Source organism: Xenopus laevis, chromosome 3S (genome assembly GCF_017654675.1).
Source record: "Xenopus laevis strain J_2021 chromosome 3S, Xenopus_laevis_v10.1, whole genome shotgun sequence".
In the NCBI taxonomy this organism is placed as follows: domain Eukaryota; kingdom Metazoa; phylum Chordata; class Amphibia; order Anura; family Pipidae; genus Xenopus; species Xenopus laevis.
The window spans coordinates 122278349-122292491 of record NC_054376.1 but is presented as its reverse complement, the minus strand read 5'-3'; the positions used below and the strand labels follow the sequence as shown (position 1 = coordinate 122292491).

Sequence of the window (14143 nt, the reverse complement as noted above, 5' to 3'; positions counted from 1 at the left end):
GGGCCAAGCTCTGATGACATTACCAGCCAAGGCTCAATCCTTCATTTTCTGATTTGTATGGGTTCTTCAAATAAGGTTAATTTCCATTCTAGAAGCTGCTGAACGAAGTGAGAACATTGTGGAATTTACTTTATAGCCCCAAAGCCCAAATTTGCATGCATTTTCCTAGGAACATGGATGGGGGTTTCTACCTGTCTTCATTCAACAGTGGTAGAGGTCTTATAGACAGTGCTGGAACTCAATATATGTGTGGTTTTGAAGATCATGTAGACAAATGAGGTTGATACTTGAGGGACCTCTGATTTTGAAACCTTGACCACTGCTGCAACTTTTTCTACCTCCAAGGTCAAAAGAGACCCTTCCAATTGGCTTACAGATTCATGTACATGGAAACCAAACAGTGTAAATGTATAATTTCTATTGAGTTTATAACAAGGAACCAAAGTTCCTAATTTTGGTATTAACCTCAGTAGAACTTGTAAGGATATAATTTATTCAGATAATGAATTTAAATTTTTTATTTTAATCATTACTTGCACATAACTCTCTCTCTCTCTCTGGAGATGGACACATCTTTGAGAGTTCTTTCCCAAATTTGTAACCAAATTATCCACTGGCATGGAATCGTTATCTCCACCCATAATAGTCCCCATAATCACATCTGTAACAGCACAAATCAAGATACATATTCCACATTTCTTATTTTCCAAAACAATGGGTGGTGGGGGGTAAAAAATTGCACAATGCACCTAATATCTGTCTCTGGCCATGAATCTGATTTGGCAACACCAGTTGAGAAATGTTATATTAGCATAGTTCTATTAAATATAAATATATACTTATGTTGATGTTATTGGAGTGGTTAAGACATTCCATTTTAGACATCTTTAGAGGGAAAATATTTTTTCTAAAAGAAATGAGCCCCAAACAATTAGCTGAAACACATAAGTGAATCTATTTACTTTTGCAACTAACCCTCTGGCTGAAGATTCCCTCCATAGCCTCAAAGCTGTGGATTGCCGGTACATTGTATCTGGACATTTTTTACTATAATCTGGAAAAATATCTGGAAAATCTTGTAAAAATATTTGATTTTAAGAACAACTTGGAACATAATGTTTGCATTATTACTCACCTATTGATCAGTGTTTCCTTATACTCATCCATTTTTCACTTGCAGACCAATAGCCTTTAAGCCATAGTTTTTGGATAGATCCTCCTCAGTTTTACTGGCATTTCTATGATGGGCTCATATATTTTTTCTAATGTACCTCCTTGTACTTGTGTGATACACAGGCCAATGGCACCTGTATAGGCTGACGGTGTTGTCTCTTTAGTATCCTTCCACAGTCTGGCTTTGTGGGCCAGTTGGGTTGACTGGGATTAAGACCCATATAATGTTTTCCAGCACTCAAATAATATATATCCTAAGACCACACTCTACTCATGAAAAAACCTGCATGTTGCAGATACCCCAGGCTCTCATTGTGGGACATACACTTAGTTCTTCTTCCAAGGATGACCTGTGCCAACTGTATTCTCTACCTCTACTTCATGCTTGACCCTCCCCCATTACTGTTCTTATCTTCAGAAAGATTATTTCCCTGTACCATCTACATTTGTCCATTTCTTTCCTGTCCTTCTCCCCAACTACTGTATCTGTACACTTGTATTATAGCCTGTTCCCGCCCCTATCACTAAACCCTTTTCTCCCCTTACCTTCCTACCTGCCCTTTCTCTGCTGTCCTAATCACTTGTAGCTCTCAATGCCTTACCCTTGTACCTATTCACTCTATTTCTATCCTCACCCTCCTGTATCTGTCAATTTTCTGTCCTTTTCTTTATTCTCCCTCTCTCTTGTTCTTAGCACTTCTTCATCCTTTCCACCCCAGGCATTCTGGCTTTTATTCATGTCTACTTTGTCCCTGTAATGCCTAACTTGTTCTATTGCACATCAAGCCTTCGCCAAAAGGTTTTTCCTCTTCCTCCTCTCCAAATGAGTATGACTTGGTGACTGCCTTATTATGATCCTCCAACCTTCCACCATTTCATACTTTTTTAGACCTGCTCCTCTTCCACCCTTCAAATCCCCAAGCAGGCTGGCCCTTCCACCATTTACACATTTCTCCTTACTCTACTCTACTGCAAAATGCACACATTTTGCATCATCACCCAATTTGCACACAGAAATACTCAATACATCTTTTTCCCTAGCTTGGCAATTCATCAGTTTGTTAGTAGTGAAAGGACACCAATAATACATCATTTTTACTTGATGGTGGTGCTCATGCTTCTTGGTTTTTCTGGCTGGGCATTGCCATGTATCTTTATCTTGAGTAAACAGGAACAAAGGCAAAGTTATCCCTTAACATGTTAAACTCCATTACAAGCCAGTCTGTGGCTCAATACAATTGTCTAAATACCTTAAATGAAATGAATGTGAGTAGTGTTACTTAAGACTACATATACATAGACAACCAAACTGGGCAACACAGCCAATTGTTGAGTCCTCTGGCAAAATGAATGGTCTGCAAATCTAGGCACAAAACGTGTCCAGGTCAATAAGGACTTACAAATGCTAAAGTTTCAACAGACCATATTGGCCAGGGACCACATTAAATGTGTATGATGAAGAATGTCAACATTCTAATGATCATGTTTCCTTCTACTTTGCATAATGTTGTACTGTTTTTTTGGGCATGCAATTGCACCTTTAGAGCAGGATTTTTGACATAGAGACAGACCAATCAGCAAAACGTTATTTTATTTGGTTTCTTCTGAATAGATTTTGCAGGCACCTTGATGGGGGTACTCAATAGAATAACAAAAGAGCCTTCCCTTGATGAATAATATTCTTCATATGTAAGAGCATGTCCTCCAAGTTCTAGCACCACAGAAGGGAAAAAACCCCAACAAATGCAGAATGACACCAATATTTTCTTCGTAAAGTTTAGCACCACCGTGTTTCATGAGTAAATTCAAGTAATTTCTCTTTCTTATGAAGAAATCTCAATGTCACGTTTCATGAGGACCAGTTGGGTAAGTTGCCTTTGGTAAAAAGGGCTTATGACTGGCAATACAAAGTTCCTGCTGCCTCCATTTTTAGCACCTAATTTACACTCGCTGTAAACTGCAGATTTGGTTTGATTTAGCATTTTGTTATATATGTGTCTTTGCTTTGCTCGTATCTCTACTCGCTTGGTGACAACAGTTGGACAGTGCTATCAAGTACTTTGTCTAATGGCCCCAGCATGTTCTCTTCTGTCGGAAAGATTTGTGAAGACCGTACAAGTGAGCATGCTTGATCATGTTTTATTTTGGTCAGAGTTGGAATTTGGCATAGCACAACATAGCACCCATAAGTAGTAGTCCTTTTCAGTAACGATAGTAAAATACAACTTTTTGAAGAAATGGAGCATGCTCAGTAATTCATTAATGAGGACACAGATTTAGCCAATTAACTATATTCAGTGCAGTTGAGTTTGATATGAAGATGTTTACGTAATGCCTGACAACTGAATAATACCTGACTAGTAATTGACTAGCATGATGCAGATCAAGATGAACTTGGAGTCCCCAAAATTCTCAAAAAACAAGTTTCTTTTAAAAATCAAACCTGCAAGAGCTACCCAATTTAAAGAGCTAAAGAGCCGCCCAGTCAGTTATGAGGTTCCTGGACTGACAACAATAGCAATACGAGAAAATATACACTTAAATTCGACTGGTTCTCATGTGCAAAACCATGGCATGAATATGAATTTGAGACGACAGGTTTCACTTATCAAAGTGGAAGGGCGACACACAGGCTTAAAGCACTGAAAGCAGACATAAAGGGCCTTATTTATCAAAATCCGAATTTTTCTGACTATTTAAATAAAAAAAGTCAGACCAAACTAGAATCCACAATTGGACCTTATTTATTATAAAAAAAAAGCACGATTTAATTGGATCAGGGACAAAAATAGAGCGAAAATCCGAATCGTACCATTTTTTCAGAGTTTTTTCCAGAATCGCTCGATTTTGTCTGATTTTTGTCTTAAAAAGTCTGAAATAGTTGGATTTTCAGGCTAATTCCAGCACAGACCACAGAAACTTCCAAAAAGGATAGGGACCTCTCCCATTGATTTATATACAACCTTGGTCGGAGATGCCGGATGTTCGGAATCTGACTTTTTGTAGCCTAGGGAGTTTAATATATCCTGAAAAAAGTTTTGTTTCCACAAAAATTCGGATTTAATAGTTAAAAAAACTCAATTTTCTTGAGTCTTTGGCATTCGGACTTTGATAAATAACTCCCAGAGTATAGGGCTGCCTTGTGCTCTGCACTGCGCCTCGGATCTAATGTCTCAACAAAGGTTTCAAGCCACAAAGCACCAGCGTAAATGAGCCCTAATGGGTTTCATTTTTCTATAAAGGAACAGTAATGAATAAAAAATGAAAGTGTTTCAAAGTAATGAGAATATAATGTAATGTTTTACTGCACTGGTAGAGTGCTACTACTATACAAGCTGCTGTGTAACCATGGGGACAGCCATTCAAAGCTGAAACAGGAGAAAAGGCACAGGATATACAACATATAACAGATAAGCTCTGTAGTATACAATGGGATTCTTCAGAACTTATCTGTTATCGACTGTGTATCCTGTGCTTGAATGGCTGCCCCCATGGCTACACAGTAGCTTGTTTATATAAACTATAGTAGTACTTATCTGTTATCTACTCTGTATACTGTGCTTGAATGGCTGCCCCCATGGCTACACAGCAGCTTGTTTATATAAACTATAGTAGTACTTATCTGTTATCTACTGTGTATCCTGTGCTTGAATGGCTGCCCCCATGGCTACACAGCAGCTTGTTTATATAAACTATAGTAGTACTTATCTGTTATCTACTGTGTATCCTGTGCTTGAATGGCTGCCCCCATGGCTACACAGCAGCTTGTTTATATAAACTATAGTAGTACTTATCTGTTATCTACTGTGTATCCTGTGCTTGAATGGCTGCCCCCATGGCTACACAGCAGCTTGTTTATATAAACTATAGTAGTACTTATCTGTTATCTACTGTGTATCCTGTGCTTGAATGGCTGCCCCCATGGCTACACAGCAGCTTGTTTATATAAACTATAGTAGTACTTATCTGTTATCTACTGTGTATCCTGTGCTTGAATGGCTGCCCCCATGGCTACACAGCAGCTTGTTTATATAAACTATAGTAGTGCTTATCTGTTATCTACTGTGTATCCTGTGCTTGAATTACTGCCGTAGTGTAGAAAGAACCTCACGGCACACAGGTCTGCATGAAGTTTTCAGTGATTTATTGAAGCGGAGTGCACAGCAACGTTTCGGGGTCACCCCCTTTGTCAAGCATGCTTGACAAAGGGGGTGACCCCGAAATGTTGCTGTGCACTCCGCTTCAATAAATCACTGAAAACTTCATGCAGACCTGTGTGCCGTGAGGTTCTTTCTACACTACTGCTTTGGGGGGTTGCCGAGCCTCCACCCACGTGCACCAGGCATATCTTTGCTGACCTAGAAGGTGGGTGTGCTAATCCACACTACATTGTTTGGACTTGAATTACTGCCCCCATGACTACACAGCAGCGTTTATATAAACTATAGTAGTACTTATCTGTTATCTACTGTGTATTCTGTGCTTGAATGACTGCCCCCATGGCTACACAGCAGCTTGTTTATATAAACTATAGTAGTACTTATCTGTTATCTACTGTGTATCCTGTGCTTGAATGGCTGCCCCCATGGCTACACAGCAGCTTGTTTATATAAACTATAGTAGTACTTATCTGTTATCAACTGTGTATCCTGTGCTTGAATGGCTGCCCCCATGGCTACACAGCAGCTTGTTTATATAAACTATAGTAGTACTTATCTGTTATCTACTGTGTATTCTGTGCTTGAATGACTGCCCCATGGCTACACAGCAGCTTGTTTATATAAACTATAGTAGTACTTACTTATCTGTTATCTACTGTGTATCCTGTGCTTGAATTACTGCCCCCATGGCTACACAGCAGCTTGTTTACATAAACTATAGTAGTACTTATCTGTTATCTACTGTGTATCCTGTGCTTGAATGGCTGCCCCATGGCTACACAACAGCTTGTTTATATCAACTATAGTTGCGTTTCAGAAGCAAACACAGCAGTTTTACCAGCGCAGGGCAACAGTACAAGATATTGTCATTCCTTTAAAACACTTTAATTTTTGGTGTTACTGTTCCTTTAACAGAAGCTCATGGAATAATCTGCTGGGACCAAGTACGATTATAAAAGATCTGTGTATTAAAGTAAGTGATCAGGGATGTGCCAATAAAATGAAAATATCCTTAATAGAGAAAGCTCTAATACGGTATTACCGAATTCGTTACTTTAATACACAAAACCAGATGCCAATTTAAACAGTGTTAGATAATCTATACACAGAAAATATACAGTACATTTAGGATATAAGTTAATATTTGTGTCACCATTTGAGGGATCGAGTATGGTGTCACCTCTGGATTCCGTGTTAGAAAGGCATCACTAATAAACCAACCCCTTATAAATCAGGGTTAATCAGGAGGCCTTTGCAGAGCTGACTTCAGTGTATGATTGCTAATGGCCAGAGCCAATCAGATCACTTTGCTTCTTTAAGTTCCTTGGGTGAGGCATCAGTGATTGGTCGATTACGCTCCAGTGCACAAACCAGGGATGCTTTTAGGGATCGGAGAATTCCATATACCCCATTTATGACCTAGAATCAGCCTTGTCTAGTGATCTCCATGCCACAATCTGATCCCCTCCTTACATAAACAATATAAAGCATATAAGGGCACTTGGCTTGTGTTATATCCGTGTTTAGGGGGGAAAAAGTGGACCTTTTGCTAAAGACAAATTTGTGGTCTTATGCAGATGTCCAAACATAAAATATATAATACAAAATAAAAAGAAGGGAAAATTGTCAAGCTAAATCCTTGCCAATGAAGTGGTGGAATTTTCTTTTGGTCCATATGGCGAGAAAAACAAAATCGGCTTCTCTTGCGTGTCAACAGGTGGTTTTATTTTTGGAGTCAAAATGATTAACCATTAAAGCAGACAGGCCCTAATTCAAAGCCAAACTTTTGGTTATTGTCTCCGAAGTCACTGACAGCCACATCCCTGAGGGGTAATTGTTCCACTTTGAAGGTGTTTATCTCCAGCATGGTCCTTTCAATGCCTTTCCGAAACTGTTGGTTTAGAGGGGAGAATTATTTCAAAACGTACACAGGTCAGGGAACACTCAGTATCACTCATGTAGCACTCATGGGTTATACAGGAAACTCTGAGTATCACTCATGTATTATAAGGGATAATGTACCCCCTACTGTAAATGATAAGGATATTAGAAGTCACTGAGGGGTTGTTCTGTGACCATATAAAGACACAAGGCTGCAGGCTGAGTTATACAGGGAACTCTGAGTATCACTCATGTATTATAAGGGATAATGTACCCCCTACTGTAAATGATAAGGATATTAGAAGTCACTGAGGGGTTGTTCTGTGACCATATAAAGGCACAAGGCTGCAGGCTGAGTTATACAGGGAACTCTGAGTATCACTCATGTATTATAAGGGATAATGTACCCCCTACTGTAAATGATAAGGATATTAGAAGTCACTGAGGGGTTGTTCTGTGACCATATAAAGGCACAAGGCTGCAGGCTGAGTTATACAGGGAACTCTGAGTATCACCAGGGGCGCTCCACCAATGAGGCGAGTTGAGACACTCGCCTCAGGCGGCAGCGCCCCCCTGGTTACCAGGGGCGGCAAAAATGCCGCTCCTGGTAACTAAGAGCCGAATTTCCGGTTTTCAACCCGGAAATTCGGCTCTTCTAGTGCAGAGAGCGCAATTGCGCTCTCTGCACTAGCGTCGTGCAGCGCCCCGACCCCCTCCTGCGCAGAAAATGTGAGCGCCGTGAGGAGGGGTCGGGGCGGCAACGGAAGGTCGCCTCAGGCGGCATAAATGCGCGGATCGGCGCTGAGTATCACTCATGTATTATAAGGGATAATGTACCCCCTACTGTAAATGATAAGGATATTAGAAGTCACTGAGGGGTTCTGTGACCATATAAAGGCACAAGGCTGCAGGCTGAGTTATACAGGGAACTCTGAGTATCACTCATGTATTATAAGGGATAATGTACCCCCTACTGTAAATGATAAGGATATTAGAAGTCACTGAGGGGTTGTTCTGTGACCATATAAAGACACAAGGCTGCAGGCTGAGTTATACAGGGAACTCTGAGTATCACTCATGTATTATAAGGGATAATGTACCCCCTACTGTAAATGATAAGGATATTAGAAGTCACTGAGGGGTTCTGTGACCATATAAAGGCACAAGGCTGCAGGCTGAGTTATACAGGGAACTCTGAGTATCACTCATGTATTATAAGGGATAATGTACACCCTACTGTAAATGATAAGGATATAAGAAGTCACTGAGCGGGTTCTGTGACCATTTAAAGGCTGCAGGCTGAATTATACAGGGAACGCCGAGTATCACTTGTGTAATATAAGAGATAATGTACCCCCTACTGTAAATGATAAGGATATTAGAAGCCACAAGACTGCTGGCTGAGTTATACAGGGAATTTTGAGTGACAATCATGTATTATAAAGAATAATGTACCCCTATATTAAATTATTAGGATATTAGCAATCACTGAGGGGTTCTGTGAGCATTTAAAGTCGCTAGAGAATGGCCTGGTCAACCTCAGGCTTCAGCTGTAAAGGAAAACTTGCTTTGCCTCTGAAAGGTAAATGGAGAACTATATGTAGAATAGCTACATGGGAGACCATGAGAATTAGTAGGAGGCTGTAGCATTAAGGAAGGTGTGTGTGTCAGAATACTCTGGTGGGTCTGTACAACACTTTTCACATTTTCCCTATCCTAATGTGTAGTAAATGGGAAACAGAGCCTGACAGCAGATATCCAATGATATAATTTATTCCTTACCATGCACCCATCATATATTGCCCTGAGTTGTGGTGTGCGACTGTGTGTTAGCTCCTCGTCATTGTCTGCTTTGAACTTCATCGCCCTGTTGTGGTTTCCCTGTGACATGTCAAACCATGCAGCAGATTGCTGGCAATTATACGCAAACTGTTGCCGTCCTACAGCACTGAGCAGCTTGAGGAAGGTCATCTGCACTACATGTACAGGGTTTCCATCGGCATCAATGTAGTGGAACTAGAGGAGGATACAAAGAACGGAATTCAAATTAAAATTCTAATTGCTCTATGATGCCAAATATCTATGCATTGTAGATTTACTGAACTAATGAACTGTTCTAATTATATATACAGCGTATATATATCAGCACTTTGAGTGTGTAGTCAATACTGGGCTGTGGCATCTCATTGGACACGGGTTTTGCTGAAATAAAGTAAGGCGGCTTTATATCAGGAAGAAGTAGTGACTTCAGGCTCTATTACATATGGTCCATCTCTTCCTGGCTTATTATTTATCTGAAACCTTTATGATTATTTATGATTTTGTACTGTTCTATCCCAGAGACGGAAGACGTCCATTAACAAGGACCTCAGTGTGGCTGTCTGAGTTGTGCCTGGACGGACAGACATCCTTGGAGCTAATGCATAAAGTACAATGGCATATCTAGTTTATACTTGAGACCCATATTTGTACTTTATGAATTATCTCCCAGCATGAATATTTTCCCCATCCACCCTAGCAATCTCAGGTTAACCTATAGTGGAGGCCATGATAGCTGATCATGGACTTATTCTCTGTTTCTGTACAACAGTGTGAGCTATACCTATAAGAATACAATATTTGTATTGTGCAGGTTGTTCTCTGCCTCTTGAGCAGAATTGGGGGATCACCTAAATGTCTGTTTTGCTTAATGGACCTTCATGAATAAGTAACATGTTTTTAAAAGTTAATCCAATTTAAACTAAATCGATGGGTAACTGGGTGTGGCCTGCAACAAGCTGTTTAGATGCGGTACACACACCACATATTGGCATCTGCCCTTAATGTAGGGCTGCCACTTGATTCTGGTCTTAACATGGGCTGTCTGGTTAAAAATTTCCATTTTGTATTTCAGATTGCTGAAACCCAGGCAGAACACGATTAATGTAATAGCATTGCTCTTGACATCATTGTCCTGTCCCCTATATAATCAGACTTGCCCCCCCTCTCTGGAAATTCCATAGAATTTCAGGGTTTGATTTACTATCCAGGCATCCTAAGCCAGCTCTGCTTGACCCTGTCTCCTTCTCCTCCCCATCCCTTCTCTGTTTCCTGCTCCTCCCCATCTTCTCCCCTTCCCCTTCTCCTCCCGGTCCCCTCCCTGTCTTCTCCTCCCTGTCCCCTCTCCTTCCCCATCTCCTTCTCCACACCGTCCCATCCCCTTCCCTGTCTCCTTCTCCTCCCTCGTCCCCTTCCCTGTCTCCTGCTCCTCCCTGTCCCCTCCCTTTTCCCATCTCCTTCTCCTCCCCGTCCCCTCACCTTCCCAGTATCCTTCTCATTTCCATCCCATCCTCTTCCCCATCTCCTCTCCATCCCCTCCCCTTCCCTGTCTTCTTCTCCTCCCCTTCCCCTCTACATCTCCTACCTGTCCACTTCCTTTACATGCGCTCGTGCGCACATGCACAGGTAGAACTGCACTGGAGACATGTGGGAGATTTTCAAATCTTCCGTACACAAGTCTCCAGTGCCGCCCCTAAAATTCTGCTGCCCTAGGCCCACCCCACCTTAATGTCAGGTAAATTCCTTGATAGAGCTTGCTAAGTGAAAACATATGGATGGGCAGATGCATTTACGAACTGGCGTACTGGGATACCAGGAAAACTCCCGGTGGGCCCAGGTGTCAGTGGTCCCTCATGCTGCTAAACATTTGGCCTATTTCATGGCCATTCCCTATTTCTATGGGAACAAAGTGGCTAAATAGGTGGAATAATAGATTATAGTGTGTAAAGAAAAGAGACTAGGAGAATAGAGGTTGAGTGAGGAAGAAAATAGTACTGAGGGTGGGCCCCTGGTCTAAAAACTTTTGGTGGGCCCCTGGTCTAAGGTTTTTTGGTGGCCCCTGGTGTCCCAGTCTGACACTGGGCAGACGGTATGAGCAGGAAGGCACCAAATCCCATGGGAACACTTTAGTTTTTATGAATTGTCTTAAAGGAAAACTATACAGACAAACCATGAAGTTCTCTATAAAAATGTATTTCTTAAAACAGCTAATATGTAAAACCCTGCCTCATGTAGATACATTTTTTTCATAATAATATAATTTTTTAGTAGTATGTGCCATTGGGTAATCCTAGGATTCACGGTGCCCACAAACAAACCAAACAAACAATACATGTTAGGTCACATGAGCCAATTAACAGATAGAGTTTGATATAAACTGTTGATTAAGTATTCATTTTGGGGAGTATCCTTTTCCTTTAAATCTGAATGTGCAATTATGGACTTGTTTTCCTCAGTTTGGTCAAATGTTTTGTAGGTGATTTGGTATTCAAGTGAATCCCAAAATGATGGATTTGGAGCATCCACAAGAATAAGTGATAACAAAGATTACAAGATTGCAACTGGAAAATCCCTCTAAATGAATTGACCTGCAGTTACTCAGCCTCAGGGAATGCCTTGATGGCTGTAAAGTGCCTAAGGCTGGGAAATAAATAAATTTACCTTCTTTCCTCGTTTAAAGGAGCTGTACCATTCTCCTGGGGTTTCTTTATTCCACGCTGCAATTTTCACCTACATAGAAAGAGTGAATATTATCATTATTGCTTTACAATGAATTTAATCTAACATTTATTAACCATTTAAGGAATAAAGTGCAACAGAATGACATTTTACTAACACAAGATTTCTGGTTATGTGATTATTAAAGTTATTATTATCAGTGATCCCAATACACTATATTTCTGCGCTGCAACACCAACCCATGTGCAACTTGGGACCAAGAAGTATTCAGTCTTTTCTTGGGATGCACCAAATCCATGATTGTTGGGTTCAGCTGAATATTAAAACTTTGGACAAATCCTGAACCAAATGGAATTGTCGAAATTCCTCAAGTGAAAAAAATCTTAAAGGAAAAGGAAAGCTTTTAGCTGCAATAGTGCAAGCTAGAATGTTATATTTATTCTGTAGAATGTTTTAACACACCTGAGTAAATAGCTCTAGAAGCTCTCTGTTTGTTTAGGATAGCAGCTGCAGTATTAGCTTGGTGTGACATCATTTCCTGCCTGAGTCTCTCCCTGTTCACTTATAGCTCTGAGCTCAGATTACAGCAGAGAAGGGGGGGGAAGAGGAGCAAACTGAGCATGCTCACGCCCGGGGGAAGGAGGTTTATGCTGAAAACAGGAAGTCTGATACAGAAGCCCATGAGTACACAATAGAAGGAAAGAAATGTGGTGTTTCTTTTGACAGAGGAATCAGAGTAGCATTACTTTGAGGGTTTACTGGTGTATTTATATAGACCTTTCTGATAAAGCTTACTTAATTTTTACCTTTCCTTCTCCATTTTTAAAACACGTGAATGAAAAAATTCAAAAACTAAAACCGATAAAGCTTCTATAGTGAATGGGTTAAAGAAGGGAGTGCTAATGTGTTACCAATATTTTACTCACCGACTCGAACTTTTTGTCTGGATAGAGACAGGTTTCTCCTCCTGCTGTGAAATTGCAGAACACTCTGAAGGCATCACGGTTACATCCCTGGTTTGGATCAATCCAGTATTCTCCTAAAGATGAAGACAGAAAGAGGAGCAATTTGTCCCATTTCGCATAAATTGTAACTTGGTCTGTCCTATGTTACTGCAGAACTCACCATCCTTCAAATTTGAGTGGCACATCTGAAGTTCCTTGCAGGTTCTTGCAGGGCTCTCCTGGGATCCTACAGGCCGCCTCATGTGTTCTAAGTCTCTTTTTATGGAAACGATTGCAGCTTCTACCTCCTCGACCTTGTCATTCATGTAATCAGCGAGGCCCTGATCTGCCTGTTCTCCCTCTGACTGCCTACGCCTTTTCCTAGTTCCCTCGTATGGCAGAGGCTGTATGAACTGAGCAGGTGAACCCTGCAAGGAGGAACAAAAGACAGACATTTGAAGCCAGGTAGCTCTAGATATTCAGCTCTGAGAACTATCATGACAAATAACAGACTAGTGGTCTTACTGGGGGCCCAGCAGGTCCTGCTGCTCCTGGATCTCCCTTTAGTCCCAGTGGGCCCTGTTAAAAGAAGATTTGTTTAAAACAGATTTTTTTTTTTCATATTCATATTTTAAATAATAAGTAAATCTTTAATATAAGTGAATATACAATTGATGAGGAGGCTATTCTAAGCACTTTTGTCATTTACATTCATTATTTATTTATTTTTTAATTCCAAGATATTAAGGGATACATGTGCTTTTAATATGAATGAATTTCCCATGAGTTTCCCATCAGTCTGACCACCAAGTAGTCAAGGAAGTTGTCAGGAGAAAGAAAGAGGCTGCTCTGATGTTCTTCTGCTTAGGAAAGAATTAGAAACCTTTCTCACATCTTTCCTAAGCAGAAGAACATCAGAGCAGCCTCTTTCTTTCTCCTGACAACTTCCTTGACTACTTGGTGGTCAGACTGGTGGGAAACTGACCAGCAGGTGGCGCTGTTGTAAAAAAAAAAAATTAATTCATATTAACAGCATGTGTATCCCTTAATATCTTAAATTCTTGAATGCATGCTTATTTATGAAAATACTTGGCTTTCAAAACCCAGTTGAGTTAAAATTTGAGTAAAGACAACACAGTAAAATAGCAGTAAAATCACGGTTTACCTATTATTTTCAATGGCTTTGCCAAATTTTAAATTCAATTCGAAAATTAAAAATTCACTCCCATTCACTTCCGCATGAACTCGCCAACTAGATACAATTATAACGATTCCAAGTAGTCAAGGAAGTTGTCAGGAGAAAGAAAGAGGCTGCTCTGATGTTCTTCTGCTTAGGAAAAGAATTATAAACCTTTCTCACATCTTTCCTAAGCAGAAGAACATCAGAGCAGCCTCTTTCTTTCTCCTGACAACTTCCTTGACTACTTGGTGGTCAGACTGGTGGGAAACTAACCAGCAGGTGGCGCTGTTGTAACAAAATTCATTCAT

General features: G+C 40.5%; 1 protein-coding gene across 2 annotated transcripts in view; it reads right to left on the bottom strand.

Moving 5' to 3' along the window:
• Positions 1-6839: 6839 nt before the first annotated feature.
• The window catches only part of col5a3.S (collagen type V alpha 3 S homeolog), a 110834-nt gene continuing 103530 nt past the window's right edge, over positions 6840-14143 (bottom strand). For both annotated transcript variants that reach the window (XM_018256276.2, XM_018256277.2), the window contains 6 exons: positions 13181-13234; positions 12837-13083; positions 12638-12750; positions 11694-11762; positions 8997-9230; positions 6840-7224 (listed from right to left, as the gene is read on the bottom strand). In XM_018256276.2, the coding sequence (XP_018111765.1) occupies positions 7078-7224; positions 8997-9230; positions 11694-11762; positions 12638-12750; positions 12837-13083; positions 13181-13234 (864 nt within the window). In that variant the 3' untranslated portion in view covers positions 6840-7077. The remainder of the gene's footprint in view (positions 7225-8996; positions 9231-11693; positions 11763-12637; positions 12751-12836; positions 13084-13180; positions 13235-14143) is intronic.